The sequence below is a fragment of the Schistocerca cancellata genome, chromosome 9, assembly GCF_023864275.1.
Source record: "Schistocerca cancellata isolate TAMUIC-IGC-003103 chromosome 9, iqSchCanc2.1, whole genome shotgun sequence".
Taxonomy (NCBI): domain Eukaryota; kingdom Metazoa; phylum Arthropoda; class Insecta; order Orthoptera; family Acrididae; genus Schistocerca; species Schistocerca cancellata.
The window spans coordinates 260,514,601-260,541,939 of record NC_064634.1 but is presented as its reverse complement, the minus strand read 5'-3'; the positions used below and the strand labels follow the sequence as shown (position 1 = coordinate 260,541,939).

The window sequence follows — 27,339 nt, the reverse complement described above, 5'->3', positions numbered from 1 at the left end:
ATTTTCCAGCAATTAAAACTACTGTAAATGAAAAAAACCAGGTTAAACAGAAAAAGTTAGAACATAAGGGTGTTTTAGAAACATTTCTGTAATTTAAAAATACTACAAAATCATCACAAACACATCTTTCAAATTATTAATTAAAAGGAAAGTAAAACATGTAAACAAAATCCACTTACATCATGAAATGAGAAGCCTATCTTCTGTGTTTTATACAAAAATATTTACAAGTCTTTCTATCCACAGCTTCTTCTTCCTGGATCTACCTCTACTTGTATAATACAGAGTCTTCACAGCTGACAAGATAACTTTCTCTTGAATGATAATCTTGTTGCACTCTTCACAGCCTACCTGATTCTTTGAAAAATTAATTTGGTAACACGCTCTTTCTGAAGATAAATGGTTCATTTTACTGATAATCAAAGCACTCAAGGTTCCTGTATTGATACTAGATTGAAATTCAGTATTGTACAGTTTCTTAACAACACTAAAAACTCTCTCACAGGCAGCACTACTATGAGGTTCAAAATGCTTCAAATGGCTCTGAGCACTATGGGACTTAACTTCTAAGGTCATCAGTCCCCTAGAACTTAGAACTAATTAAACCTTACTAACCTAAGGACATCACACACATCCATGCCCGAGGCAGGATTCAAACCTGCGACCGTAGCGGTCACGCGGTTCCAGACTGTAGCGCCTAGAACCGCTCGGCCACCCGGCCGGCTTACTATGAGGAATAAGCAGTAATGCAAGCATAAGCTTGCTCAGTGATGGATACTTTTTAATGCCTGATGCATCACATGCAGCAGATACCTTGTACCAAGCAGTATCAGCTCTCTTCTTCCCCCATCCCAAACTCATCAAACAGGTATCTTGAAAAGTCCAATTCTAATATGTGTTTTTTGCAGTTACTTAGCACATCAGGAAATAGCTCATTCAGATTTACAACTATGATAAAGATTTCTTTTTCTAGGTCCAATACCGGCAACTTCTAAGATTATTAAGAAGTCATTGCGCAGAGGGAATTTTCCTTTGATGTACACACATTAGTTGGTGAAAAATCTTCTGACATCATAAAATTTTGTAACAACAGATTTTTCAAGCTTGGTATGAAGAATGTAGCTTCTAGTGTTTGCGTCAATGACAATATCTTCATCCCCTTTGTGATATTTAATTAATTAATTAATTTTTTTGAAAGTTCAATTGCAGCAGACTACCAGAAGTAGGTACTGCAGAAGGATTAATAAATCTCTCAATCAAAGCTGTAAATAAGTTATTTAGGATACTATGAAGTCTGTGAATTACTGGACCTTCCTTCCGAAGGAATAAATTTGCTTTGGTAAACAACAAAGAGGATTTACTCTAGAAAAGAAGATACAGCTTAGTTACAGTATCATCTATAATACGGAGCACTCTAGATAAGTGGGAATTGTTCACACTTTTTGAAGCTTCCTGTTGAAAAATTTTACAAGAGCCACTGTTCAATTATGATTTCTATTGATTGGAGCAGAGAGAGCCACCTTGTACAAATACACTTTGGTACTTTATGGGGTTTAGTGTCATATATATTTTGACAAAGTTTAAAAGTAGACTCTCTTTTCAAACTCTTTTGGAGAAAGTCCATTACAAATTCTTCAACATCAAAATATTGTAGGATTTTTGCACTTTTTGTGCAGCTAAATGAAGCAGGTAGCAGGAACAAGACTGAATTCTTATGTGTGGTTGAACTTTCTTCAAAAAAGCAGAAACTCCTTTTTTATGTCCCACTGTTGTATCTGCATTATCACGTGCACATGAAATGGAATTTTTCCAGGGAACTCCTTTTCTTAGCAGTTTGACACTCAAGAGATTAAAAATTTTTTCGCCATTACATCTTAAGAAAAGACAACTATACACAGCCTCAAAACAGATCCTCACCAAAATCAACCGACCTGCAGACAAAGGTTTCACCAGTGTCGTTATGAATTGCAGTGGCTACCTGGCGGAAGGTGTAACAAGAATTCATGTTTTAAATGTTAGTATAATGATTAAGTCTTTGTCTATAAATGTTTGTATAATGTTTAAAATAAAAAAAATATACATCTTGTAATGATAAATACATTTCTGACACAATTGCACAGCCAAAATTACATTTTAACCAGTTAACTGAATAAAAATAATGATCAAAGGCATTTCAATAAAGCTTGGAGGACAATAAATTTTAGAGCACCTGACAAAATTCGAACTCACAACATTCTGTACATCAGGTACCTAACTTAAATCACAATGCCACAACACTGCCCTGTGTACTTTCATCATTGTAGGGCACTAGAATATCACATGAAATTCCGAATTTTTTTTTCATCAGTTACAGGGGCCCACCAAGTTAAATTTGCCACAGGTTGTGATACCGGAGACCTTAACCCTTTCGTGGTTGATGGGTCATATATGTCCCACTAACTTTGAGCGCCAGTTCGAGTGTCGGGATATATGTTACCCAGCTCTGCACAGTGCTGCCATCTAGGGACGACTGTACTGAACCTAAGAAAAAAATCGGGACTGCACAGCAAAGGCTATAGAGAAGCGGTGACTACTTTTGTTGACTGGCGTGTATATATGGCTGCTGCAACGCCACTTATTTGTGTCATTCTTCAGTTTTCATCATTTCTCACTTTCCAGCGATGTCTGACGTAAGTAATTCATCTTATTCTTAACTTAATAATCATCTTTTAGTACAAATACAGTGTGAAATGTATTTCTCAGCGACTGTACTATCTTATAATCAAAATAAAATTAGTGGGACACATGTGTCCCAGCAGACATTATTTGTAAAGTTATTTAACAGTTTGAAATAGGAAGAGGGGATCAATGCCCACTTTCTTCCCAGATGACGTCAGGCTCGTGAACGTAGGCAAACATGTACCGAAAGACAGTGGCACTAGGAATCGATGCAGATTCTGCAGCACAAACTCTAAAGAGAAGAGAACAAAAGTTGTTTGCACTGCTTGTGGTGTACCACTCTGTGCCACACCATGTTTTTCCCTCTGTGCCACACCATGTTTTTCCAAGTTTCATGGCATGAAAAGTTTTGTAAGTATTGATCATGTATCATGAAACCTGAAATGCAATCAATATTTTTTACACTGGCTCTACACAAATAAAAAGATTACATGCGTGTATAATTTGTAGTTATTTTATTCTCTGCAAAATCCTGTTTATGGCTAAAAACAATAAAATTACAAAATCAGTCAGTCAGCAGAAAAGGTATCTTGTGTTGGTTCATGGGACATGTGTGGCCCACTTCCTGTTGTGAAAAAATGGAGAACTTAAAAAATATTTTGGTGGTGAAAATATAATAATGGGACTGAAAGAAACTGTTATCACCTTAATATTTTAAAAATCTGTAAAAAATGAATTTTATCCATGAAAGGGTTAACCCACATCACCACATAGGTGGTTTCACAAATGCGATCCCACTCCTTGGGACCTCTCTTTGTTAGTAATAAATAGTATCTGTTACATAGTAAAAAATGTTAAAGACAGAAACAGTGACAAAGATACCACATAGTGCTACAGTAAAATTCGTAATAATTTACTATGGCATTAATCACCTTAGAGAAGAAGCCACGTGCTCTGTGTGTGCTGAGGAGGCAGTATGCAAGTGGAAGACAGATTGGTGCTCCCTCTGGCATGACACGTCGACAGTAGCCAAATGTTCTTGATCCATCCTCTGCTGTAATAACCAAAGAGTACATCTGATCCTCATTCTGAGAGGCTGGTGCTGGGGGCCACTCAAGAGCATCAGGGAAACATAAATGCTCCAGCATAGGTGGTACTTCAACCTGCACAGAAAAAGTTGCGTTGCCTTTATATTCATGACTTCTTATACCTTAAAATAGGTCTAGGACAGCACATACAGGATTACAAGGAAACAAAGAGCAATCTGATACAAAACAGAAAAGACTTATTGTTGGGATTTTGTAACAACTACCAATGTAAACACAAATGTAATTGCTGTAATCTGTACGAGGATTGTTTCCTGTCAAATCAACACAGGGTCTAAACCTCAATACCTCAGATTTTCCTGAAACTTGGCACAGTTGTACTATTGATATAGGCTTGGAAATATGAAATTTTACCGAGATATGTCAAACTTGTTTCTGAATTACAGAGCTGTAAAGTTATCATAAATGGGCCCAAAAACAGGGAACAGCAGTTTTTAGAATTGCTGTAGAAGCTTTCCTAGTTGAGCTACAGACCTTGAACAAATACCATTTAACATTATTTCTCTCATCCTTTCCTATGGTACACAATGATACATAGGTTAATTTAATTTTCTTACTTTAATTTTCTCAAAAAATACTTATTTTAAAATTACAAAATTTATTCTATGTGTAGCTAATATTGTTGTAAATCCCAGGCCAAAATACATATTTAGGATGACAATTTCTTCATAAAAAAAGAGGAAGGAAGAAGAAGAGTGAAGCTCTACTTCCAACAATTCATCTGTGTACCCATGTTCCTGAGTGTATGTATTCTGAGTTGGATGCATGTAACACACTGATCAGCCAGAATATTATGACCATCTATCTAACAGCCAGTATGTCCACCTTTGGCTTGGGTAACAGCAGTGATGCGTCATGGCACGGAAGCAATGAGGCCTTGGTAGGTCACTGGAGGAAGTTGGCACCAACCTTCATACACAAGTTGCCTAGTTCCCATAAATTCCAGGGAAGGGGGCGATGAGCTCTGACGCCATGTTCAATCACATCCCAGATATGTTCAAACAGGTTCAGATCTGGCGAGTTGGGGGTTGGGGGGCAGCACATCAATTGGAAATCGCCACTGTGTTCCTTGAACCACTTCATCACAATAATACTCCTGGCCTTGTAATATGGCGTAGTATCTTGTTGAAAAATGCCGCTGCCATTGGGAAACAGGGTTGTCATGAAGGGGTGTACGAGGTCTGCAACCAGTGTTTGATACTCCTTAGCCACCTCGGTGCCTTGCATGAACTCCACTTGACCCATGGACGCCCATGTGAAAGTTCCACAGAGCAAAAAAGAGCTGCCACCAGCTGTCTGAGCATAAAGGAGCCACTGCCAGCTGTCTCCCTCCTACAGTATAGGTGTCAAGGAGCTTTCCCCCGGAAGTCAGTGGATTAGCGACATCCCATTGGCATGATGAAAAAGATGTCAGGATTCATCAGACCACGCAATGCTCTGTCACTGCATCAATGTACAGTACCAATGGTCACGTGACCATTTCAGTCATAGTTGCTGATGTCGTGGTGTTAACACTGGCACATGGAGGGGTTGTTGGCTGCGGAGGCCCACTGATATGAGGGTTCAGTGCATTGTGTGTTCACACACTTGTACTCTGCCCAGTATTAACGTCTGATGTCAGTTCCACCAGAGTTTGCTGCCTGTCCTGTTTTACCAGTCTGCACAGCCAACAATGTCCAACATCTATAATAAAGGGTGGCCACCCAATCCCGACCTTGTCTGGATGTGGTTCCACCCTGATTTCACCATGTATTGAAGACACTCATCACAGCACTCCTCGAACATCTGACAAGTCGTGTAGTTTGCGAAATGCTCATTCCAAGCCTCGGGGCCATCACAATCTGCCCTCGGTCAAACTAAGACAGATCGTGTCTCTTTCAGATTCTACACACAGACAGCATGCTCACTGACACAGCGTGCGGCACAGGAACTTCCTTATTTGAAACGCACAGCACACGGCGACTGTTACTCATTGTTGCGCGGGTTTCAGTGCAATCAAAAGAGCAAGACTTAACCTTTTTTTAAAGGTTAATTTATTAGCGATCATGCAGTGGACAAATGGGGAGCGCACATTTGGTCTGCTTTTCGAATGGACATTAGGTCATCAGAACTCAGTGTGCATTCAGGAAACAGTTCAACATCTAACCTGCAGGTCGTGTTCCTGATGGGAAATCAATTTTTATGTGTCTAGACATCTTTATGGATACTGGAAGTATGCAGAAAAAGAAACCAGGACCTTCAACAACCACCAGAATGCCTGAAAACATCAAGAGGGTAAGGATGTAGATTTTGAATTCCCCCAAGCGATCTGCATGCAAACATGCGGCTGCCCTTGCAATTTCTGAATGTACAGTGAGACGAATTCTTCATGAAGAGTTGAAATTTCATCCGTATAAACTGTCAGTGGTGCACACAATTCATCCATGTGATTGTGTTTCACGAAAAAAATGTGTGTGAAGCCTTGATCGATGAACTGCCTCATGACGCGTTGGTGTTCTTCAGCGACGAGGCACATTTTCATTTGTCTGGCTGCGTGAATACACAAAATATGTGTTATTGGAGTGGCACGAATCCCCGAGAACTTCATAAGTAGCCCCTGCATACAGAATGTGTGACTGTATGGTGTGCACTATCGTAAGTCGGCATTATTGGCCCTTTGTTTTTCGAAGAGAACAATAAGGCACTCATGGTCACTTCTGAGTGTTATGTTCAGATGACTGAACAGCTTTTTCTTCCATAACTTCAAGAAATGGATGTGGATGAGGTCTGGTTCCAACAAGATGTTGCCACAGCTCACACGGTACGAACATCGATGGCCAGGTAGCGCGAGATCGTCTCAGCTGTTTGAGGAGCGATCTCCAGTGGCCCGTACACTCGCCAGATTTAGCACAATGTGACTTTTTCTGACGGGGCTATCTCAAATCCTTGGTGTATACCAATCATCTGCAGACCCAGGCCGAGCTATGGAACAATATTTGTGTTGTTATTGCCAACATCAACAGAAACATATAGGAAAAAGTGGACCGAAGCTTCTGATTTCGACTCTCCAAATGCGCTGAACAAGAACGGAGGCCACCTTCAAGATATCATTTTCAAAACTTAATGGAACAAAAATTTAGGTGTTACTCTTTGTAAAGAAAAAAGAATAAAATTGATGTCTCTAATACTTCCTGATTTATGATTTATTTAAACAGGGAAGTTCCCATGCCGCACCCTGTATTAGATGCACCGTGTGTGTGTGTAACAGTCTTTCCACGCCAGGTGATGCTGCTATCACCTGAATGGGTTTATATCAATAATGTTCTGTCTGATAAGTGTAAGTTAAATACTTGTGAACTGGTATTAAAGATTACTAATTGTTAAGACCAAATACTTATTGCTTCAGTAAATCAAGATGTTATTGGAAGCTATAAACTGACTCAAAATCAATCATAAAAATGTAAAAGTTACTGGTTAATTTTTAACATGTGATTTTCTACTTTAACATTGCATTTAAGTGGTGTCCCCCCCCCCCCCCCCCCCTGAACGTGCAAACTGACACATCGTCCCGCAAGATGGAAACAGAAACATTAAGAATACACTGTTGAAATCTGTTACAGAAAACGTAGTGAAGAAACAGCAGAAAGGTCAGAAATGTCACACCATGGATACCTGAACTGTATCTTAAAATCTGTGATAAATGTAGGGAGGAAATTATTATATTAAAAAATGCACAGTCCCTACGAGACAAAAATGTTGAAGATGATTATTTTCACTCAGAAACATTATTGCACAATGACACAGAATTTATTACTAATTCAGAGGTTGTTCAGTCACTTAATACATCGCTTGAATGGGCAAGTCTCCCGTTGCTAAGAGAAAAATGAAATACAAAAGTATTGCACATTAAAAGTAAGAAAAGTTTCCACAGCTATGAAACACAAAACTTTTTTCTGCTTCTGCTGAAAGTTTGTCATCAAATAGCGATAGTGATGTTGAGAAATGTGAAGTTATATTCTAACACGTTTACCAGGTAATTGGAGCATTATAATGATAATATGTGAAGTTAATGTGCCGAACTACATGACTGGACAGTCAAAAAGAGTTCTTAAAGAAAAAAATGCTTTTTGGACAATACAAATTTAAAACCATGGAAAACCTTGCCAATAGACACAGTGGGAATTATATGTTCATTTATGAAGATGGTGTAGTTAGTAGGGCAATGCAAGGTATTAAACACTGTGTGATAGTTACTTAATCAAGTAAATCGAAGATTTTGAAGACTCATTTTGTGTAATCTTAAAGAAGCACGCAAAAATTTTAAAAAGAAGAGTTCCAGCATAAAAATAGCTGTCTCTAAATTTGCTGAACTGAGACCTAAACATTGTATGTTAGCTGCAGTGGTACAAATGCTGTTCGTGTGTGCACAAATCACCAAAGCATAAAACTAAGCTAGACAACACTAAATTAAGACCTGTAACAAAAAGTAAAATTCAAAATTACAAGCAATGCCTCACAAAAGTGTTTGGTAACACATTGTCTATCAATTTCAACATTGGGATATGTGTTTTTGGAAGAATCCTTCGCTGAAAATTCAACTGAAAAAGTACACTTTCACCAGTGGGTTTCAGTTGACCACTGTAATCTAGAGACTTTGGAGAAAGTTCACAGAAGTTTATTGATTTATTCTGCTCCAAGTTGTCCTCTTTGTTCAGCATCACTTCATTGACAAGAAGCAGGGATATTTTCTTAATTTCACAAAAGAAAATCTGAAAGAATCAGAATTCATTGTCACATGTGATTTTTCTGAAAATTACAGCATAGTTCTACAAGATGAAGCTCAAGAGTTACCACTGGACAAGTCAACAGGTCACAATCCATCCCTTTGTTATATATTTCAAAGAGGAAAACATAGATGAACATTTTAGTTAAGTTTCTTATTCACTAGAGCACAACACAGTTACTGTATATACTAGAAAAAAACTCAAAACTTTTCTGAAACCCGAATTTCAAAACCCTTCCAAAAAAGTTGTTATATTTTTCAGATGGGTCTGCCGCCCAATACAAAGACAAAAAGAACACACCTCTGATTCCTTGAGGAAGATTTTAAAGTATAGGCAGAGAAGTATTTTTTTGCCACAGCCCATAATTATCCCGGCCTCAACCTACAGTAACATACTGTCCCCACACACTCCATCCAACAGTTTCCACCCCTTCTGTCCTGTCATCTCCTACCCGTTCTCGTCTCCCACCATGTTTATTTGCAGCCATTTGCCAACCTATCCGCCTGTCTTTCCCTTCTCGTCTCCTTTTTCGTTCTTTTTCCCCACCTCTCTGTCCCACAATCTCCTGACACTGCGCCTGTCAGCATTCCAGTCCCTGTACACTCCACCAGACAGCGTTCGTCTCTATCTCTCTCCACCCGTCCACTAATATCCCTTCCCCTTCCCCCTCTCTACCCCCTCCAGATTGCTGCTTGCATCCCACGTGATGTTGCATTCCGGCCTGTGATGCTGGAGATGGCAGTCATGTCTGCATGATGTGTGTGTGTGTGTGTGTGTGTGTGTGTGTGTGTGTGTGTGTGTGTGTGTCCTCTTTACTGACAAAGGCTGTAGCCAAAAACTATATGAGAGTGTCTTTTAATCATGCCTGTCTGCAACTTGACGAGTCTTCTTTAAGGTAAGTAGCAATCTATCTTTTCCAAATTGTTGATTTTCTTATATTAAGCTATATATTATTGTATACCATAAGAAAGGGGGAGAAAAATATTGTAAAATGGTGCATATCCCAGGTCTGCAACTCAATTAGGAAAGCTTCTCCAGCAATTCTAAAACTGCCATTCCCTGTCTTTGGGCCCATTTATGGTAACTTTTCAGCTCTGTAATTCAGAAACGAGTTGACTTATCTCAGTACAATTTCTAAGTCTATACCGAGAGTACACCTGTGCAAATTTTCGAGAAAATCCGAGACAGTGAGGTAGAAAATGGTCTTTTTCTGTGTTAATTTGACATGAAATGACCCAAGAGAGACTACAAATGATGAATTTCCAATGGGGAAATGGGCCCATCTATGAATATTTTCAATTATATAAGCTACTTTTCAGAGTTCTATGCATGTCATGGACGGACACTTCTGAGACTGAGGGTGGCTCAGAATTTATGGAGACATACTCATATCTAAATGCACTCCCTCATCAACAGCGACTTGACAGTTGCATGGGCTGGGTAAATCCCAAGGCTGTGGTCGAATAGTGATTCTTGGCCACTTTCCTGCTGATTTCTGAAATGCTCTAGTCTCTGCCAGAATAAATTGCCATTAAGCATATTTGATCTTTACATCTGCATAGTTGGTGATGACCTGGTACTCACCCACAGACTCCTTTTGGTATTTTCTAAAGGAGGGTGGCAACAAGAGAATAATGACTTCTGAGTGTGAGAGATATTATAAAACATGTATCTGATTGGCTGAAGTTCACGGGACAACTGGGAAACACTCAACAAATGGCAACTACAGATGATGACCCAATTAACATAATAATAAACAGAACAGCAGAAGTAAATGTAAATGTTGTGTAACTAGGGCCTCCCGTCAGGTAGACCGTTCACCGGGTGCAAGTCTTTCGATTTGACGCCACTTCGGCAACTTGTGCATCGATGGGGATGAAAGGATGATGATTAGGACAAACAACACCCAGTCCCAGAGAGGAGAAAATCTCCAACCCAGTTGGGAATCGAATCCGGGCCCTCAGGATTAACATTCTGGCGCGCTGACCACTCAGCTACCGGGGGTGGACAACAGCACAAGTAGCAAGAGGAAAATCAATTTGTTCCTGCCTGTATTCCATTCATTCAACAAGATCAACAAGAACAGGGACTTGTACATTCATTGAATGGCAGTACTTCATGTGATTTCAGGTAACCAACCATGATCTCCAGAGGCCAACTGTCCATTTTATATTGGTTGGAAGTGACATTATTTTAATTACTCCACATACTTTCCCATTGGGCAGATTCAGGAGACTTGAAATTCTCTTAAATCTGTAGCCTGCTAGAGAATTATTTTCTTGAACATTGGAATTGTAGTGTCACCTCATCTCCAGTTAGGAAAAAATTAACCATGCATTCATATTCTGCACAGAAAATTTGTTTCCACTGTGATTTCATATGTCAAAACTGTGGTGTCACCGCCAGACACCACACTTGCTAGGTGGTAGCCTTTAAATCGGCCGCGGTCCGTTAGTATACGTCGGACCCGCGTGTCGCCACTGTCAGTGATTGCGGACCGAGCGCCGTCACACAGCAGGTCTAGAGCGTCTTCCTAGCACTCGCCCAGTTGTACAGCCGACTTTGCTAGCGATGGTTCACTGACAAAATTTAGCTCTCATTTGCCGAGACGATAGTTAGCATAGCCTTCAGCTACATCATTTGCTACGACGTAGCAAGGCGCCATTATTGTTTGCTATTTATCTTGTGATGCATGTACCGTCAGACCGATGTTCACCAATTATGAATTAAAGTTAAGTATTCTAGTAGTTACTTACATTCTTTGCTACTATAAATTCCCTTAACTGCTCCAGACCTCACTCCAGCCTGCGTGAGCTTAAACGCGTGCCTTTCGGCTACCGGTCATAGTGGCTTGGCTGTCTTGCCAAGTCACAACAAAAACCCTCAGCATATGCAACAGTATTTTTCTTCAATGCATAAAGTGAGTTACTTGAGACTACCTTCTATTTTTTCCTTTCCTTGTATTTTACAGTGTTCAATGTAGAGGTATTCATCACACAAGAAAAATAGTAATTGAAATTATAAATTTTATAATTTTAGTTTGCACTTCAATGTTGAGAACATGGTGCTGATAATAATAGATTGAAAAATCGGCCAACCAGTTGCAAATAAAGGTTTATTATTCCTTGATCACAGTTTCGATATTTGTAAAAATATCTTCTTCAGAAGTATTGGCCCTAAAAATGTATACACCAGTTACAAATTATTTTTTTTAAACATAATAAAATATCAACAGAGAAATATTTGTGCAGTTAACGTACTCACATATTACATCACGATGCAACAAGCATCACAAGGTAAAATATTTGTGTAAGTTACATGTACCTTATGTCAGAGACTAAGGCCAATTGCTACAAATATACAAACTTAGGCGATAAGTAAAAATTGGGCTGCAGAGGGCGCTAAATACATGCGCATAAGAACCATGCCTTGGTTGTATTTAACAACAGCATTTTATAATAAAATAAGTATGAAAATTCCTCTACAATGCTATTAAAAATATAAAAATTTAAAAGGCTATTAAAAATATAAAAAATTACAGATATACATTCCATATAAAATTATCACTACATTTGCTGACAGAGTAATATTGTACAAAAATTCAGCCAGCTGAACATAAGAGTTCTGTTTACAAAAGATCACCGTCACAAATGCAATGGAGAAAGAAGAGCAAATATAAGCTAAAACCACCTCACTATAGGAAAAAAACTTCCGCTTAACACTGCGGAAGCTTAACTTATATGAGAAGAATGGGACACAGTAGGCGCTATATACATGTGTGTAAGCACTGCGTCTTCCTGCTGTTAAGTAGCGTAATTTTACATTTAAGCAATATGACAATTTCTTATAGAAGGTCACTAACAAATGCTACAATTTAGAGGTTTACATTAAATATAAATGTATTACATAATGTATAAATATAAATATATCAATTTTTTTTTCCTATAGTGAGGTTGTTTTAACTTATGTTTGTTCTTCTTTCCCCAGTGCATTTGTAACATTGATCTTTTGTAAATAGAACTCTACCTTCTGCATGCTGAATTTTTGTACAATATAACTCTGTCAGGAAAAGTATTGATAATTTTATTCGGAATGTACATCTGTAAATTTTTATATTTTTAATAGCCTTGTAGAGGAATTTCCGTACTTACTTTACAATAAGAAGCTGTTGTTCAACACAACCAAGGAGCGGTTCTTACGCGCATGTATTTAGTAACCTCTGTAGCCCAGTTTTTCCTGGTCACCTGAGTCTGTATATTTGTAACAGTTGGCCTTAGTCTCTGATATAATGTACATGTAACTGTCACAAATATTTTATCTTGTGACACCTATTGCATCATGTGACGTAATAAGTGACTGCATTTACTTCACAAATATTTTTCTACTGATATTTTATTATGTTTAAAAAAATTAATTTGTAACTGGTGTATACATTTTTAGGGCCAATACTTCTGAAGAAGATATTTTTACAAATATGGAAACCATGGTTAAATGATAATAAACCTTTATTTGCAACTGGTTGGCTGATTTTTCAATCTATTCTGAATTACACAGTTGCTGTTTCTCAGCCATGTTTAAGATTTTGAAATGGTGCTGATATTCACAGGGGATTTTCATTTTCATGAAATACACAATAAGTCAAGCAACCACCAACTGATTCTATGAATTTAGCCTAGTAGTGAGATCAGTTACAGGAGTTTGCGTTACTGAGAAAGAGAAACAATATTTTGTACAAAACTGCACTACAGCAATGGTTACAGAATAGCTGGAATAAAGGATTGCCAACCAGTTGCAAAAAATTGTGGTTTTCAAATGACCTTGACCAAGTTTTTGGCAGATCTATACCTGTCTTCTTCAGAAGGACAAACAGTTTCACATTAGCAATTCATTCAGTAAAAGCTGTCTCCATATACATTTATCAGCAATGGCCTGTATGTCCATATGTAAAAATAAAGGCCACTAGAATCAAGGGTTTGTCACATCAGGAAAAACAATCACTTAGAATAACAGAATATGTTAGTACCCACATGCCATCTCATGAGTAGGTATGTAGCTACTACTAACATGGTCTGTTATTCAAGTGATTGTTACTACTGATGTGACAACCCTTGATTCTATGGACTGTAATTTTTACATATTGAGATACGGATAACTGCCGATAAATGTCACGTGTAGGCAGCTTTTAATGAGTTAATTGCTAATGTGACGCTGCCTGTACTTCTGCAGAAGACCTGTATGGATCCATTGAAAACATGGTCAAAGTTATTTGAAAACCACCTTTTTTGCAGCTGGTTGGCTCCTCATGTTCTTTATTCCTGCAGGAAAAGAGAGAGAAAGAGAAAGAGAGAGAAAAACAAAAATAAATATTTGCGTGTGTAACTGTGGCCATTTGATGGATCAATTTCTGTGTTCTGTTCAGACAGGAAAGGACTCTTGAGTTTTTTATGTTAAGAAATTACACAAAGTCTATGGACCTGTATTTGAAAGAAAAAACACAATCTCTCTCTTTCACTCATTATTGCCATTAGACGTATCAAGTATTGTTCCATATCTCATTTCTGTCTCCCTCTTCCTCTCATCCTGAGGTGTGAGTGACCTCCTTTTTAACATTTCTCAACCTACCCTTCTCTGCTCTTTGAGGAAATAACAGTTAGTTCTGAAAGCTAGTATAGTGTATATACTTTTACATACATTTATCGGCAGTACTGAAATGTTGACCCCAGTAAATAAGTTACTGCCTAGCAGTTCTGTCCCATAATTTCACAACTCTGCATAATGACTTGCATTCTAAAAAGGCAAGCATTGCTTACGTAATGGAACAAGATATTGAGCGTTTCCACGTAATTAGTAATTGTGAAGAAGATGACAACTGCATAAATAGTGACTGTTTAATGAAGTGATGTGTTTTAAGGCCTAGAATGACTGTAAATAATTTAGGAGTAAAGGTAAAAATTCACCAAATACTACAATGATGCGTCACCATTGTCACCTGAGGAAAGGCGGTTCTGCTTGTCAACAGAAAGGTGTGTGTAATCCAGTGACTCAGTGTGTGTTACACGAAGAGTAGAAGGATTTGATCTCAGTGAAAACTTGAATGCTTTGTAGACACCTAAACATTACCTTATGTCCACACTACTTGAGATGATAGCCTTCTAATACTGTGTAATGCCCTCTGCAGTTGGACGAAAGGATGTGAAGTTTGTGAGAAACTGAAATTTTTATTTGGCTCATGAGACATGTTCAGATAGCGTAACAATAATGAGTTGTATCCAGTTCTATATTAAACTAGCTTAACGCCCGCTGCTTCACTCGCACAGACTGTATGCCCTGCAGAGATTTTTTTTTTTGTTTTGTTTTTATTTAATAGAATTGCAGCAGCTTCTAAGCTTTTCATGCTAATTAATGTGATAAAAGCAAGCACAGTCTTTTCCGAAAGTACTTCTGACCAAAAACTGATTCTGGCAGCTGAAGTTGTTAATCATGTCTTTTGTGTTCTTGTAGAGATATTTCCACAGCAACTTTCATCCCTAACAAAAATTTCTTTATATCTAACCGAAAAGTGAAATGTCAATTTTCGTAAATTTAGCTTTTTTTTTAATGTAACGACACATTTTCTTAAAAATTCTCAGCCCCTCTTGCATTGCCTTAGGAGTTGAATTTCCACAAACACTGTAACATGTATTTATTTTTTTATGTCTAATTGAGAAGTCAAACACCAATTTTCATACATGTACCCTTAAAAATCCTTTGGTTGCTCTTTAGTAATTATTTATTTTTAAAAAAACTTGCACCCACTATTTTACCTGCTGAGTGGTTGAATTTCCAAAAATGCTGAAACACATATTTTTTTATTTTCTGCCTGGGAAATCCAATACCAGTTTTCATAGTTCTAGCTTCAAAATTCCTTTAATAGTGACTTACTTTCAAAAAGCCTTTCATCTGCTATTTCACCCTCTTGGGAGTGAAGTTTCGGATAACTCCTTAAATGATGCCAACAGTATAAGATCCACACCCTCTACAAACCTCATGTTTCTATCCTCGGTGGTTTAGGCTGGACAATGACGAGTCATTGAATCAACAACCTGACCCTATTTCACCTCCTTTGGGGTTGAACTTCTAAAAACAGTGAAACACACATTTTTTAATTTCTAACCGAGAAGCCAAACACCAATTTTCAGAGATTTAGCTTTAAAAATGCTTTCACAATGAAATATTTTCATAAAACCTCTATTTCACCCCCATAGGGATTGAATTTCCAAAAGCAGTGACTTGTGCATATTTTATTTCTAACAGAGAAGCCAAACACAAATTTTCAAAGATTTAGCTTCAAAAAATATTGCACAACTACATATTTCCAGAAAAACTTTCATCCCCCATTTCATCCCTTCTTCAAATTTCAAGTTTTTATCCTTATAGGTTTGGGCAGGGCGATGATAAATGAGTCAGTCAGTCAGAACATAGCCTTCTATACACTGATGCGCCAAAGAAACTGGTATAGGCATGCATATTCAAATACAGTGATATGTAAACAGGCAGAATATGGCGCTGCAGTCGACAATGCCTATATAAGACAAGAAGTATGTGGCACAGTTATTAGATCGGTTACTGCGGCTACAATGGCAGGTTATCAAGATTTAAGTCAGTTTGCCCAACATGGTGTTATAGTCAGTGTTATAGTCAGTGAATGAGCAATGGGACATAGCATCACCGAGGTAGCGATGAAGTGGGGATTTTCCCATATGACCATTTCACGAGTGTGCTGTGAATATTAGGAATCCGGTAGAATATCAAATCTCTGAAATCGCTGTGGCTGGAAAAAGATCCTGGAAGATCGGGACCAACAATGGCTGAAGAGAATTGTTCAATGTGATGGAAGTGCAACCCTTTCGCAAATTGCTGCAGATATCAATGCTGGGCCATCAACAAGTGCCAATGTGTGAACCATTCAACAAAACATCATCGATATGTGCTTTTGGAGCCGAAGGCCCACTTGTGTACCCTTGATGACTTCCTCTGGCCACCAAACTCCTCAGACATGAACATTAATGGGCATATCTGGGATGCCTAGCAAAGTGCTGTTCAGAAGAGACCTTCACCTCCTCGTACTCCTATGGATTTAGGGCAGCCCTGCAGGATTCATGCTACTTCAGACATTAATCGAGTCCATGCCACATAGTGTTGTGGCACTTCTGTGTGCTCGCAGGGACGCTACACGATATTAGGCAGGTGTACCAGTTCTTTCTTTAATTTCAGTTACCTTTGATCCTGAATGTAAATTACAAATGGAACATGGTGGTTGGAAAGTTACAGACTTGTGCCACCTTTGGTCGCAAATGAGACAGTCATTTCGTACTGTCGTACTGTTGTAAAGTTATTTTATTGATTGGGTTTTAACAGTTAATATTGTCTATATTAGGTAAAAAAGATGTGTTAGCGTCTGTTCGAGTTCATAACACTAAAGTTTCACATTTCCTCTTATATTACACATTACAAAGTGAAAACTTTGTAAAAGGGTAATTGCGCACTCAGCTTCAAATCTGTTTACAACAAACACAAAATAAACCTCACCTAAATTTATTTGTTTGTATTTTTATTTCATGTTAAAGGTTAAGTACTAGAGTACTTTTTGTGTAAATATGTAATGTAACAGAGGTTGGATTTTGCTGAAGTTTATATCTACATACACATCTACAGCTACACTAAACAAAACATGTGAGGTGCAAGGCAGAGGGTAAATCCCACTGTACCAGTTATTAGGGTTTCCTCCCATTCTATCCACGTATGGAGTGTCGGAAAAATGATATTTTGAATGCCTCCGTGCATGTAGTAATTATGCTAATCTTATCCTCATGATTCCTCTGTGAGTGAGGGTTGTAGTATAGACTTTCTCAGAAAGTTTATGTCTCTCTTCAAGAGTCTTCCAGTTCAGTTCCTTCAGTACCTCTGTGACACTCTCCCATGGATCGAACACACCTGTAAACATTTGTGCTGCACTTCTCTGTATATGTTCCATATCCCGTGTTAGTCCTACCTGATACAGGTCCCACACACTTGAGCAATATTCTAGATCCAGTTGCAAGAGTTATTTGTAACCAATCTTCTTTGTAGACTGACTGCACTTCCCCAGCGTTCTACCAATAAACCAAAGTCTATCACCTGCTTTACCCAAGGCTGAGCCTATGTGATCATTCCATTTCACATCCTTACACAGTGTCACACCCAGGTATTTGTATGAGTTGGCTGATTCCGGCAGTGACTCATTAATACTACAATCATAGTTTTGTGAAGTGCACAATTTTACACATTTCTGGACATTTAAAGCATGCTGCCAATCTTTGCATCACTTTGAAATCTTATCAATATCTGACTGAATATTTATGCAGCTTCTGTCAGATAATACTTCATTACAGATAACTGCATCATCTGCAAAAAGCCTGATGTAAGTGTTAATATTGTCTGCAAAGTCATAAATATACAAAATGAACAGCAAGGGTCCCAACACACTTCCCTGGGGTACTTCCGAAGTTACTTCTACATCTGGCAATGACTGTCCATTCAAGGTAACATACGTCCTTCCTACCAAAAAGTCTCAAACCCAATCAGAAATTTCACTTGATACTCCATATGATCGTACTTTTTACAGTAAACATAGGTGTGGTACTGAGTCAAATGCTTTTGTGAAAATCAAGAAATACTCCGTCCAGCTGACTGCCCTGATCTAAAGCTTTCAGTATGTCATGTGAAAAAAGTGCGAGATGGGTTTCACATTATCAATGTTTTCAAAATCCATGCTGGTTGGAATTGGGGAGGTCATCTACATCTACACTCGGCAAGCCACCTGACAGTGTGTGGCAGAGGGTACCTTGAGTACCTCTATCGGTTCTCCCTTCTATTCCAGTCTCGTATTGTTCGTGGAAAGGATTGTCGGTATGCCTCTGTGTGGGCTCTAATCTCTCTGACTTTGTCCTCAAGGTCTCTTCATGAGATATACGTAGGAGGGAGCAATATACTGCTAGACTCCTCGGTGAAGGTATGTTCTCGAAACTTCAACAAAAGCCCATACCGAGCTACTGAGCGTCTCTCTTGCAGAGTCTTCCACTGAAGTCTGTCTATCATCTCTGTAACACTTTCGCGATTACTAAATGATTCTGTAACGAAGCGTGCTGCTCTCCGTTGGATCTTCTCTATCTCTTCTATCAACCCTATCTGGTAAGGATCCCACACTGGTGAGTAGTATTCAAGCAGTGGGCGAACAAGTGTACTGTAACCTACTTTCTTTGTTTTCGGACTGCATTTCTGTTTAAGATACCTTATTATGTTTGAGCTCAGAATATGTTTTAAGATTCTACGACAAATAGATGTCAAGGATATTGGATGATAGTTTTGTGGATCACTTCTAATAACCTTCTTGTAGACGGGTGTGACCTGTGCTTTTTTCCAAGACCTGGGCATGGCTCTTTGTTCAAAGGATCTATGATAGATTATACAAATTATTCAGTGTTAGAAGTCACAACTGGTAGATCTAATTTGTCTACGCCTATTTGGGAGTGTAAACAAAACTGTAACTAGTCACTAATATGTATGAATACATACAGGTGTAGTTATTAATAACACCACAGCGGTCTGTGATAAATCTGCATGCTGCTGCTGGTTAGTTAAAAGTTTAGGATCGGTGTGTGGGGATTGTGAAGTGTGGTTTCACTGGTGCAAATACAGTGGGGCAAAGAACGAATTCCTAGAGAGCCTCTCCCATGGAACACAGGTTATGTGTAAAAGACAGAAGATCACGAACCAGAGGTTAAAATCTGTGCCTTCCAGGGGAGACTGAGACCACAAAATTGTATTAGAGCAGCTGAGAAGGAAATAAGGAAATGGGATGTGGGAAAAGATAACAGGAAATGGGCAAAGAGGGTATAGTTCAGATAGTTCTACTACCGTTGCGCTAAAGAACAGATATAGCTTGTTAACTGTTCAAGACGAGCCTCATTCAGCAGTAGAAGAAAGGAGAAAACCACAAACCATTAATAAAAACTTAAAGAGGTAGGTTAGAAACTAAGCTGACAAGAAAAAGAAATGGCTTGATGCAAGATAGCAGTCATGGCAATGGTGGAAGCCAGCACCAGCAGAAAAACTAGGATCTGGGTACCTGGTCACCAGTACTGTCATATCTAGAGACAGCCTTGGCCATATAATAGAGGGTACTGAGGCACCAACAATTTAACTGAAGAAGATTAGGTGTTGATAGTTGGAAGAGCAGTCAACAGCCTGACCAAGAATAGAGAATACAGTATCAGAAGTGATCTGAGAAGCTAGGTGCAGGACTTCTAACACAAGTGTGGCTTTTCTGAGGATCTACAGTGGCATGATGCACTATCAACCATGGATGAACAAAGCTGTTAGGTGAGGTAATCGGAAATTGACCAAGTTGCTGCTCACAGTATTAGTAGAAGATAGAGATACCGGCTATTTTGGATTTTAAAAGTCACCTAAGACTTTTTCCCCTCAGTGATAAGCATCTAACTGAAACAGCACAGCCCCCCCCCCCTCCCACAATAAAAAGGCTTCTCAATTGTACAAGTTCCATTAAGGAAACAAACAGAATTTCAGTAAAGGGAAATACACAAATATTTTACTAAGGCTAAAGAATATGCTTATTCCTAATGCAGAATTATACTGGATAACAGCAGTTTGGCTGCTTAGATCTGCAATTTGTTTTTGATTAATTTTTCGCCTCTGAGTCCAAAAACAACCCCAGATTTTTGTCTGTCACGTCAACTTTTTCAACTATAGGATACTCTCTTTTGTCTCAAAAAAGCATACAAAACTTGCATATAAAGAGAAAACTTACCAAATATACACTTCACAAAGAATAGTTTGATTCATACAAAAGCTATATACAGTTACTCTAAGTGAAATTGTGTTCATACACAGAGTAAAGTTTTTTTTTACCAAATAGTAAACATATATATTACAATAAAAACTCTCACTTATAGCTTCTTATGGAGTTTTTAATCTGTCAGCATTCTCACTTACGCTCCATCTGTTGTCAGCCATCATATGTACACCCATCTACCTTGATATAGCACCTCCATGGCCAAACCTCCACGAAATTGCTCATCACTGACTGCACTAAGATTTTCCAGGAAGTCAGCGAGGAGGCTATATAAAAAAAAATGCATTTCATGCTCATTTTGCAATCAAGCATTTTGAAGCTCTCCCAGAGTTGCTGGACAATTTTGGTGTAATACTGTGCTCATGTATTTCCAAGAAAGCCTTTGACAATGTTTTTGAATGCCAACCAAGCATTCTTCTCAAGTTCCGTAACTGTTCCAATGAAATGTTTATCTTTAGCGAGCTGCCGAATCTGTAGACCATCAAACACTCCGGCCTTTATCTTTTCCGATGACAGGCCAGGAAATGCTGAAATGAAATACTAGAAAGTCACCTTCAACTGAAAAAGCTTTAACAAATTGCTTCATGAGGCCCAGTTTTATAAGCAGAGGGGGAAATATAATGTTCTTTCTGTATGTTTGGATCACCACGTTTCAGGTCATATTTCGTCCGCCCCGGTAGCTGAGTGGTCAGCGTGACAGACTGTCAATCCTAAGGGCCCGGGTTCGATTCCCGGCTGGGTCGGAGATTTTCTCCGCTCAGGGACTGGGTGTTGTGTTGTCCTAATCATCATCATTTCATCCCCATCGACGCGCAGGTCGCCGAAGTGGCGTCAAATCGAAAGACTTGCACCAGGCAAGCGATTTAGGTCATATTTCGGCAGCCAATTCGATTTCACCCAATGCTTCTCACAAGACCTGCTGTCCCACATACATAAATAACAAGGATACAAGGTATATCATGTTGCTGGCCAAGGATGAAGCAGACCATTTTAAGGTCAACACAAATGATCCACTGTTTCATGTGATATAGCAAAAAATCAATGACTGTATATCTACATCTATACTCTGAAAACCACCATGAGGTACACGGCAGAGAGTACGTCCCTTTGGACCAGTCAGGAGCATTTCTTCCTGTTCCATTCACATATGGACCACGGGAAAAATGACTGTTTGAATGTCTCTGTGTGTGCAGTAATTATTCTAATCTTATCTTCATGATCCCTGTGTGAGCAATATATAGGGGGTTGTGGTATATTCCAAGAGTAATCATTTACAGCCAGTTCTTGAAACATTGTTAATAGACTTTCTTGGGATGGTTTAAAAATGGTTCAAATGGCTCTGAGCACTATGGGACTTAACATCTATGGTCATCAGTCCCCTAGAACTTAGAACTACTTAAACCTAACTAACCTAAGGACATCACACAACACCCAGTCATCACGAGGCAGAGAAAATCCCTGACCCCCGCCTGGGATGGTTTACATCTATATTCAAGAGTCTTCCAGTTCAGTTCCTTTTCAGTATCTCTGGGACACACTCCCACAGATTAAACAAACCTGTGACCATTCGTACTGCCCTTTTCTGTACACATTCAATATCCCTTGTTAGTCCTATCTGGTATGGATCCCACACACTTGAGCAATATTCTAGAACCGGACACACCAGTTATTTGCAAGCAATCTCCTTTGTAGACAGATTGCACTTCCCCAGGATTCTACCAATAAACCAAAGTCTACCACTAGCTTTACCCACAAATGAACCTATGTGATCATTCCATTTCATATCCCTACAAAGTGTTACACCCAGGTACTTGTATGAGGTGACAGATTCCAACAGTGACTCATTGATATTATAGTCATAGCATATTACATTTTTTTGTTTTGTGAAGTGGAAAATTTTACATTTCTGAAAATTTAAAACAAGTTGCCAACCTCTGCAACACACTGAAATCTCTCTCTGTCTTCATATTCTTTACCCAGTCAAACTGAATGGCCTGTTGGGATTGCATCAATTAAATTTCTAGTGTGGAAGAAAATACACTTCAAGCTTCGCTTTGAGCTATCGATTAATTATCACCAATCAGTAGTGTTATAGTCTGGAACTCTTAACTCCTACACTGAATCACGTACATTATGGCAATATACTAATCCATCATCAATTCAAAAATAGTGCAGAAATGCACTTTCTGCTAATTGAATGTAGGATACCTCAGCTTCTTTTTGAAGCAAGTTTTTTTCATGCTGTCTTGATGCTAACAGTTCTGAAGTGTTTTTGGCTAGTCCCACACACTGTTTTGAATAATTCAACTCGTGCTGCTGAAATCTCACACAAGCAGTATCATCTTCAAAGGCAAAAATCTTCATTATTGGGGTCATGTTGATCTTTACCAGACTCGTACTCCTATATTTCCAAAGAGCGTAATTCTTTGAAAATTGGCACTGGGATTTCAGTTGATGGACACAGCAGGCATACAGCTGATGGGGAAACTAGGATTATTTTACATTTGTTTTTCTTGTTGTATCCTGGAGTTTTCACTATATGGAAGTAACAATTAACTGAGTGATCTTAAGGCTTTCACCTAATTATAGGTGTACAAAAATGGAAGTTTATCACATTTCTTTGGATGACATATGTAAACTCCCAATATTATGCTTGCAAACTTTTACAAGAGACCCATGATTTATCTTAACCCCAAATTCCATTTTAAAATAGGCACAATAGGCTTGCCTTAAAAATGTAACAATGTTTGTTCTCTGACTGGGAATGGTAAAACTGCCACTTATAAACAGAATGAATCATAGCTGTTTAAGCACTTACAACATGAACTACTAAAGGCAGACGTAAGGAAAGGTTTTTATTCATACATAAATAAAAACTAAACCCTGCTAATCCAGGTATATAAACAAGAGCTCGGACTCAACATCAGAATGCGCTTCACTGTATCAGAGTGACACAGAATGTCTCACTACAGTATTGCAAGCATAACTGAACTGATATAAATAATATGAACCTGTTGCTAGTTTGCTACGGCATCGTTCATCCCTCTCCTTGTCTGTTCGAGAAGGTTTATGTCAGCCAATAGGAGAGCAATAGTGCTTGTTGTGTTCCACGGTAGTCACATTCACATACAGAGTACAGAAAAAACTTGATGTGGTAGAAGAAACCTGGCCACAGTTTTGAAATAAACAAGCCTATTTAACTCTAAAACGGATCAAAAATAGAATTCAACAGAAATTGTGTTACAAAATGTTCCCCAGTGTTATAAATACAATTAATGTCATTTTGAACCTCACCTGAGGGGGATATTTGGACTTGATATAAGGAACCTTTACCCTCTTCTCACAATCAAGGTTGAGACCAATAAGCAGAGCACAGTCAAAGAGATGTGTGTAGTGACTGTCTCTGTAGCGATTTGCAGCTCTCCGAGTCAATTGTGACACATGACTTGATACTCGCCGCACATATACTTTTCGTTCCTCTGTCAGTCTTGATAAATCCGTATTTGGCAATGGGGTTTCTTCAGGATCTGCAAAATAAAAATGGAGCACACAAATTAAACTGTTATCATGAAACAATATTACTACTAATGGCCATACAAATAAAGAATGTTTCTAAACCCCTTCTTGTAGACGGGTGTGACCTGTGCTTTTTTCCAAGACCTGGGTTTGATTATTCAGACTAGTTAGCAGTATTAAAAGAAGAAAAGAGAAGGAACATTCCTAATTTCCCTATTGACAATGAGTAACAAAAGTTACCATAGGATGAAAGATTTATTACTACCTTAAGATCACAACACTCAAAATATTGGATACGAGTGACATCACTGATACAGCAGATATCAAAACAATACATCAGTTGTTCCCTATCAAATGCTTGCAAATCTATTGTAAGGAAGCAGAGCTAGAAAGGGTGGAAGGGGTGGGAAGGTGGGGAGTCAGTTACAACTCATCTGTGAGATGTATAAGAATAGTACATGTATGCTTTCATTGCCTGAATATACTCTAATGGTCTCAATGCTCTCTTTTTGCCTTACAGCTTGATCATGTAAACAGAAAATGTGATAACAGAGTGAAGAGTGTCAACCTAAGGAACGTTTAACTTGTTTTCCTACTTGCAAAAGTATGTTCTCCATAAAATGAACAATAAAGTGTCGCACAAGTGAAAGTGTATATTCAATATGGAGGTGTTAAGAGTGTTTACCATGGGATAACTTCAGAAATTTTAGCTGCAACCCAATGATCTCACCACTTGTCAGCACAACAAAATTAATTACTTTAGACAGTCAAACATACAAATGGACAACTGATACATCCACAGGACTTTAGGCATCTACTCCTTGTCACACTAATCTATATATGGATGCTCAGCAACTGCTTTCTTGGGGTCCTATGATTACAACATCTTAGTTTGGTTCAGAGTCACCGGTGACTGTTTCACTGTATGGATCCACTGTGGATATGTTAGCTCTCAGTTTACTCCAATAGATTAACTGCTTTCCTGTTTAAGTTTTCTGTAGTTTCAGTCAATCAATTTACATGATTTTCTGGGCAGTTCTTTTGATAACTACCATAGTTGATCACTTTCCCCATCCTTGTCCAGCTGAGTTAACATTAGATTATAATGGCCTTGACTTCAACAATATCTTGTTTATTTGATTTTAAGACAAAAGTCTTCTCTTCAAATTTGTCATTCGAAAAATACAGGGTCACCTTGTAGGCACAGATTAAACTATTGCTGCTGCAATTAACATTTTTAGGTTGTTTAATAGAGTATACAAGGGCTGTTCAAAAAGTGACTTTTCAAATTGTGTGGGCACGTACATTTGATTATCAATCTTTTTTTCCTTTGTTATGTTGGTACACATGTCCCAAACATATGTTCACGGTTTCAAGTACACATAAAACTTCCGAGATGACTGGGTGTTTGTGTTGTCCTCATCATTTCATCATCATCCAGGAAAGTGGCGAAATTGGACTGAGCAAAGATTGGGTACTTGTACGGGCGCTGATAACCACGCAGTTGAGCGCCCCACAAACCAAACATCATCATCATCATCATCATCATAAAACTTCGTTTGTTTCTGACAGATAGAAAGGTTAGACATGTTTTTGTGCACTCGGCTATTTTCGATTATTATAAAAAAAAATGGAGCAAAGAATTTGCATCAAATTTTATGTGAAAAATGGAATCAAATGCTCTAAAACACTTGAAATGTTGACAGTGGCATATGGTGAGTAAGTAAAAAAATTGTTTACAAGTGGTATAAGCACTTTCAAGATGGCCGCGAAGTTGCCAATGACGAACTTCACTCTGGACATCCCAGCACAACAACAGATGATAACGTTGAAGCTATGAAGAAAACTGTTTTGGGAAATTGTCGAATTACAGTAAGAGAAGTTGCTGAGGATGTTGGCATATTGGTTAGTTCATGTCACAAAATTTTTTCAGGTGTTTTGAGCATGAGGCGTGTGTCAGCGAAGTTTGCTCCAAAACTTCTCAATTTTGATCGGAAGAACCATCCCATGAGCATCACTCAGGAGTTCTTGGATGACATCAATGACGATCCTGATTTGCACAAAAGGGTCATAACTGGTGATGAAACATGGGTTCACAGTTATGATGTCTAAACCAAAGCCCAATCGTTCCAACGGAAGCATCCTGGAGAGCCAAGAGCGAAAAAAGTACAAGTTCAATCAAACTTCAAAGTTTTCTGCACTGTTTCTTTTTTTTCCAATTACCGTGACGTACTGCATCAAGAATTTTTGCCTCAAGGTCATACGGTCAATAAGGATTATTGCCTTGATATTACACACCATTTGTGAGAAGCAATACTTGAAAAACAGCTGGAATTGTGGAAAAACAATTCATGACTTTTGTATCACGACAATGCACCTCCTCATTCATCGTTGCTTGAGAGAGATTTTATGGCCAAAAACATGACAATCATGCCTAAGCCACCAGATTTGGCCCTCTGCAACTTTTTCCTGGTTCCAAAACTGAAGAGACCTGTGGAAGGATGAAGATTTTCAATGATTAAGGAAATAAAAACTGCATCGCTGGAAGTACTCAAGGCTGTACCAAAAAGTACTTATGAGAGCTTCAAGGATCGGAAGAAGCATTGGCTCAAGTGTATTGTATCTGAGAGGGAGTACTTTGAAGGGGACAACATGAAAGATGATGAATAAATAAATATTTTTTGATACAAATATAAAATCACTTTACTTTTTGAACACACCTCTTACATTTACAGATGAAGCTATGGGTATTGAGGTCATGTGAAGATAAATTTTGAAGATTTCATCAGAAGAGCTGGGTTGACCAAATAATACTTGCACTCACACAGGCTCGAGATTTCCCGATACGCTGAAGTGCTTGATGCAGTATTGATGTTGCTCAAACAATCACGTGACCTTTACTCATGCACACTAGAGAAACTATGAACTACCCACTACAACAATCTATCGCTCTGCTTAAAATCTGACAATTTTTTAAGCACATATGGAAACAGCACTACATTCTATTATCTTAAGAACTCCTGTTGTATTTGAACAGGTCTGCAATACAATTTCTTGTACAAACATTGATGCTGCTTTTTAAGTAAAGATAACATTAAAAAGCAGAAATGTTGTCCTTCAGAAAACATTACTCGCTTCTCAACCAAGCTAAATACTTTATTTGATTATGAGAGGCTGTAATGATTTACCAAGTGGATTGCAAATGACAGATTCAGTTGCTGTTCACGCATTAGAATACTGGGTAAAGGTGAAACTGGTACTGGCTTTTAAGCAGTTTTAGAACATGAAACAAGGACAATTAATCCAGAACAAAATGTCTAACACATGATATAAATCATATTAAACTGATGTAACTGTTTACAAAATAATATAACTGGATAGATAAAATCTACTCACCAATAAG

The 27,339-nt window shown here is 38.4% G+C and overlaps 1 protein-coding gene across 3 annotated transcripts in view; it reads right to left on the bottom strand.

Annotated features, from left to right (window-relative positions):
* Positions 1 to 27,339, bottom strand: part of LOC126100336 (uncharacterized) — a 152,349-nt gene that overhangs the window by 73,370 nt on the left and 51,640 nt on the right. For all 3 annotated transcript variants that reach the window (XM_049910947.1, XM_049910948.1, XM_049910949.1), the window contains exons 4-5: positions 23,715 to 23,947; positions 3,591 to 3,821 (exon numbers count right to left, since the gene is read on the bottom strand). In XM_049910947.1, coding sequence (XP_049766904.1) covers positions 3,591 to 3,821; positions 23,715 to 23,947 — 464 coding nt within the window. The remainder of the gene's footprint in view (positions 1 to 3,590; positions 3,822 to 23,714; positions 23,948 to 27,339) is intronic.